The 5,969-nt window shown below is 41.2% G+C and overlaps 1 protein-coding gene across 1 annotated transcript; it reads left to right on the top strand.

Moving 5' to 3' along the window:
• The first annotated feature begins 1,550 nt into the window (after positions 1–1,550).
• Positions 1,551–5,190, top strand: LOC6499337 (cryptochrome-1). The gene is made up of 4 exons (XM_001954807.4): positions 1,551–1,832; positions 2,474–2,817; positions 3,696–4,615; positions 4,671–5,190. The coding sequence occupies exons 1-4, from the start codon at positions 1,691–1,693 to the stop codon at positions 4,891–4,893; spliced, it is 1,629 nt and encodes a 542-aa protein (XP_001954843.1). The 5' UTR covers positions 1,551–1,690; the 3' UTR covers positions 4,894–5,190.
• Positions 5,191–5,969: the final 779 nt, after the last annotated feature.

Below are 5,969 nucleotides of genomic sequence, written 5' to 3'. Positions count from 1 at the left end.
TCAACTTTCTGGAAGGAAGATAAATCATGTAACATGGTTTCCCCAACAATGTCTGAACAACTATCTGTTCGAAAAAGAAAACTCCCAACAAAGTATTTGCAATTGTTGGTGAAATCTTATTGAACGAGTGAGTCCCATCTGCTGAATTCATAATGTTGACTACATCCTTGCAATTGACAAACGTTTTTTTTATCCTTTGGGCCTTTGCGACATTTTTTTCATTTTCTTTAGCTCATAATTGAAAATGAAGGCAAAGGAACTGCATTAATTGGCTTCCATGGTGCGTAAAAGTTATATTTTTAAACTTAAACTTAAAGTAGATGATAGTACCTGAAATATTTTGTAACAATTTCAATTTGTAAGTTACTTCTTTGAGGTATCTTTTTGGACTTCCCAATCGATAAAAGTGAATTAGTTTTATAAAAGCTAACAGGGCAAACTAAATTCCTTTGTGAAGAACCCCTTATCCTGACCCTTATCCTGTCCATTGTTCACCCTCTCCCCTTTCTCCTGTTTGCCCTTTCTCCACATTCCTTATTCCTCTTCTGTACTGGAGAAGGTACTACCACATTGCGCTCATCATCGTCATCATTTGAATTCCTGGCCAGATTGTTGCATGTACTGGATGTTGCTCTTGTTGCTTTTGCCAGGACACGTGAAATACCGGGGCTTTGCAGTTGACTTTTTGTTATTCCCATAGTTGTTGCTGTTGTTGTTATAAGTGCATTTCAAGTTGTTGTTGTGACTGGTTTCCTGGACAACCATTCACTGGCAACTTTTTCCGAATCATGGGCGTAGTATTTTAAGAATTTGGGTGCTCGGCTTAATGATTTTTATTAAAATTTGTTAAAAAATGTGCAAGTTGCAAAATAAAAACTGAAACTATTAAAAACACCTATAGAAATAATTTAATAAAAAGTAGAATCGATCAGTACCCATACCCCTCGAAAGGTTACTTTCGAAAAAAGCTCACCCAGCAATGAGCAGCAACAGTTGTGTTCTATGTGCACGGAACGCTATCTAAACCCGTGTGTGCGAAAGAGAACTAGCCCGAAGCTTGCCTGAAAGCGAGCTGATGGGAGTGGACTGGGATCTGGGGGGCAGTAGTCAGAACTGAGTGCAGTACTGTGCTCAGAATGCAGCCCAGTGCCACACTTATGCGCACCCAAGCACCCCCACACACACAAAACTTTGCTGTGGCTCACAAACACACTCATAGCTTTTGTGTTGACGCAGTCGGACGGACAGAGTCGAGTTACCGGTTCCCCCCCTTTACCGTTTGAACACTTAACAGAAAAAATGGCAGACTGATTATTTTTTTTTATATAAAAAAAAATTGTATCTATTGAGAAAAATATTTATTAAATTGTTTAAAAATTAATATAACATGGTCTTCATAATTTAAATCGTTAAGAAAATAATGAATTTTCTCAGTGCATTTCCCACAGCGTGATATCCATGCCCCGCCACCCTGCCACCCCCTTAAGGTCTTGTTTGAGCGTTTAGCTGCAGTCGTAGAAAAACGCTTTTCTAGCTCAAATTTCGCATTTGTATTCGCATTCGTCAATTAGCAACCGGCGCGAGCGGGTCGCGTGTGTGGAAAATAAATTCCGTGTTTGATATTTTTCATAAAAAGAGTCGATCGGATCGGAATTGTCGGCTGGAAAAACTTTCCAATATCATTTCCAAAATGGCTACCCGAGGGGCGAATGTGATTTGGTTCCGACACGGATTGCGACTCCACGATAATCCTGCTTTGTTGGCGGCCCTCGCCGAAAAGGATCAGGGCATAGCCCTGCTACCTGTCTTTATTTTCGATGGAGAGAGTGCAGGTAATTAATCAATCGAAAGCTATCGGAGAACTGCGGGAATATCTGGAAAAATAACGAGTTTGCAAATGCAAAGTGTTGACTGAAAAAGAGAACCACTGCACGAGTGTAATTCCACACTCGTTCTACGTATGAGCTAATATGTACTTGCGACTTGTTTCGGTTATCAAATATTTCCTCTCTCTCCGACCGCTGCCAAGTCAGCGAATTTGGTCATTTCAGATGCACAATGGAAGGGGTTTGGGACAGGGTTTTAAGGGGAAAACCTAATGCAAAACAAACGATGCGTTTTAATGCGATTTGCGGGTGCCGGTTGCACGAATGCGCCAGTGAATTCGCAAAATAGCGAGAGATATAGGGAGGTCGGAAGCTATAGTAGCTTTTTGTGCAAATGTCGGAAGAGCGCTCTCTCAGTCGCAGTCCAACTTGACCGATAAGAAGCGTTTTGCGTTTTGCGGCGAAGAGCGGATAGCAGTTAAGTTGCAATTGAATATGCAAAACGGCTTAAACTTGCATTTTTAGTTGCAACATTTCACCATTAAGTCTTAATGGAAATCCATTATGCCATGAATTCCTAATGAAAGCTAATGAATAAGTTATGAATACATATTTAAATTTTAACAATAAAAATATATCTACTTTAGGAACCAAAAATGTTGGCTACAACAGAATGCGCTTCCTGTTGGACTCTCTCCAGGACATTGATGATCAGATCCAAACTTTAACTGATGGACGTGGCCGGCTCCTTCTCTTCGAGGGAAAACCGGAGCATATTTTTCGGCGCCTGCATGAGCAACTGCGTTTGCACAAAATCTGCTTGGAACAGGACTGTGAGCCTATCTGGAACCATCGGGACGAGACCATCCGATCGCTATGCCACGAATTGGGCATCGAGTTCGTAGAAAAGGTTTCCCACACCCTGTGGAATCCACAAAGTGTGATCGAGACGAATGGGGGCATTCCACCTCTTACATATCAAATGTTTTTAGTAAGTAGCACAACCAGTTGAGCTAAAACATAAATTGTTATTAGGTTTCGATGGGCATTAGCGGAGTATCGATCTAGAAAGCGTTTAAGGTATTCCGTTCTAGACTCGGATGAATATTGGCAAAGATATGGCCATCGCAGGGGGCCATATTGTCCTTCCCATGCATTTCTACACTTTTGAAGGGGACCCCCAGGAAATTTTGAAAAAAATCTCAAAAATATTTTGTACCTGGATTTTGATGCAGATTAATGGAGAATCGATGTACAAATCGTTTAAGGTATTCCGCTCAAGAATCGGATGGATATTGACAAAGATATGGCCATCGCAGGGGGCCATATTGTCCTTCCCATGCATTTCTAAGCTTTTAAAGGGAACCCCCAGAAAATGTTGAAAAAAATCTCAAAAATATTTTGTTCTCAGATTTTGATGCAGATTAATGGAGAATCGATCCACAAATCGTTTAAGGTATTCCGCTCAAGAATCGGATGAATATTGGCAAAGATATGGCCATCGCTGGGAGCCATATTGTCCTTCACATGCATTTCTAAACTTTTAAAGGGGACCCATAGGAAATTTCAAAAAAAATCTCAAAAATATTTTATCTCTGGATTTTGATGCAGATTGATGGAGAATCGATCCAACAATCGTTTAAGGGATTCCGCTGAAGAATCTGATTATTATTGGCAAAGATATGGCCATCGCTCGAAGCCATATTGTCCTACCCAAGCATTTTCCACATATAAAATAAATTGGGTGTGTTTTGGAAAAGATAAAGGCATCTCTCTGGCCATGATGGTCGGTCCCTTTCATTCTTACATTTGAAATGATTATACAAATGGTCGTTAAAAATATCCCTTCTAATTAATTAATTTTTACAGCACACTGTGCAAATCCTCGGCTTGCCGCCACGGCCTGTCAATGATGCCCGTCTGGAGGATGCCTCTTTTGTCCAGATGGACCCAGAGCTGCTGCGCAATCTTGGCTATTTGGAGCAGATACCCACTCCGGAACACTTTAATGTGTACGGGGACAACATGGGATTCCTGTCCAAGATCAGGTGGCGCGGCGGCGAAAGGCAAGCCCTGCTGCTGCTGGACGAGCGTCTGAAGGTGGAGCAGCACGCGTTCGAGAAGGGCTACTATATGCCTAACCAGGCGCTGCCGAATATCCAGGAAACGCCCAAGTCTATGAGCCCCCACTTGCGATTTGGATGCCTTTCGGTGCGCCGCTTCTATTGGAGTGTCCACGATCTCTTCAAGAATGTCCAGCTAAGAGCCTGCGTACGTGGCGTTCAGATGACGGGCGGAGCCCACATCACTGGCCAGTTGATTTGGAGAGAGTACTTCTACACAATGTCCGTGAATAATCCCAACTACGACCGCATGGACGGTAACGAGATCTGCCTAAGCATACCCTGGGCGAAGCGGGATGAGACTCAGTTGCAGAAATGGCGTCTGGGCCAGACCGGATTTCCGCTGATCGATGCTGCAATGCGTCAGTTACTGGCCGAGGGTTGGCTCCACCATGTGCTCCGCAACACGGTGGCTACCTTCCTGACCCGAGGCGGCTTGTGGCAGAGCTGGGAACACGGCGTGCAACACTTCCTTAGGTATCTCTTGGACGCCGACTGGTCGGTCTGCGCCGGCAACTGGATGTGGGTCTCCAGTTCGGCGTTCGAGAGGCTGCTGGACTCCTCTTTGGTGACCTGTCCGGTGGCCCTGGCCAAGCGTCTTGACCCGGACGGTGCCTACATCCGGCAATATGTCCCTGAGTTGAAGAATGTACCCAGGGAGTTTATGTGAGTTTTAAAGTTTAAATTTCTTAAATTAAAATATTTAATAATTCTCCCACAGACACGAGCCCTGGCGTATGAATCTGCAGCAGCAGGAACAGTACGAGTGCCTCATCGGAGTCCACTATCCGGATCGTCTTATCGACCTTTCCAAGGCCGTGAAAGGCAACATGCTGGCCATGAAGACCCTACGGGACTCCTTGATCACACCACCGCCGCACTGCAGGCCCTCGAACGAGGAGGAAGTGCGAACCTTTTTCTGGCTTGCGGATTTGACGATTTAAGGACCAGAGGTCCTATATCCAAAATATTCCTACTGCAATACGCAATAAATAGTCATTTACCCGGTGTATATTATATATCATTAATAATGCTTTATTTTCTTCAATTAAAATAATTTCTACAATACAATTTGTATTTGTTTTTATTTGGTTTCGATTTATTTTTAACAGCTTATAACGTGTTACTCATGTATCAATTTTATTCAGCTTACTTTAAAAATCGTTTATGGTGTATATGTATATAATTATTATTATCATTTGTATTACGTTATTAAATTATATGTTAATTAACAGCATTAATTAAATAGTTCTTTTGCTTTTAGTTGCATTAAATGTGTTTTTTTTTGTTTTTACGAGAAAAATTGAACGCGAATTTATTTCAAATATTGAAATTTAATTAATGACGATCTTTTGATACTTCGTTTAGTTTTCGTTAAATGAGAATTCACTTTATATCTTATAATTTCTCTAGTTGTGGTGTATATTTTGTTTTAATGCCTAGAATTTTGTATTCCGTCTAGAAGTGTGCCATATAAATGGGGATTTGGGGGGTAAAGGGGGTATACTGGGGACCTAAAAGGAGTTATTGTTGAAGTTTGAGTCCCTCGACAGTTTGCTACAAATAAAATTAAAGAAATTTAACCTCGAATGATCCGAAGTTTTCACCGCAAGAATTCTAGAATACTTCTAGAACTTTGATGTCTTCATATAGGCATTCCAAGATCTCGGAATTAGTTGAACAATACAATAAATTCGAGTAAACATTTAGAGCGTTTCTTGGCAAAAAATTGGAATGCAAATCGATTTAGTTTCGTGGCAAATGTAAATTTCACACATATATTCGTAGTATACGATAGCTGAATAAATAAATAATCGAACCAACCAACCAACCCAATTCAATCAACCAACGAACGAGAACGAACGAGAACTCACACAGCAAATAACAATTTGACGCAATTTATACATTATGGAATATCTCGTAACGCATTTTGCTTTTATCATTATTATATATATTATATTATATATATCTTTTTTTAAAGTACTTCTTGCTTCAAGTGTCTGCCTGTCTGTATGTACAA

Source organism: Drosophila ananassae, chromosome 2L (genome assembly GCF_017639315.1).
Source record: "Drosophila ananassae strain 14024-0371.13 chromosome 2L, ASM1763931v2, whole genome shotgun sequence".
In the NCBI taxonomy this organism is placed as follows: Eukaryota; Metazoa; Arthropoda; class Insecta; order Diptera; family Drosophilidae; genus Drosophila; species Drosophila ananassae.
The sequence above is the reverse complement of the archived record's forward strand: the minus strand, read 5'-3'. Positions and strand labels throughout refer to the sequence as shown.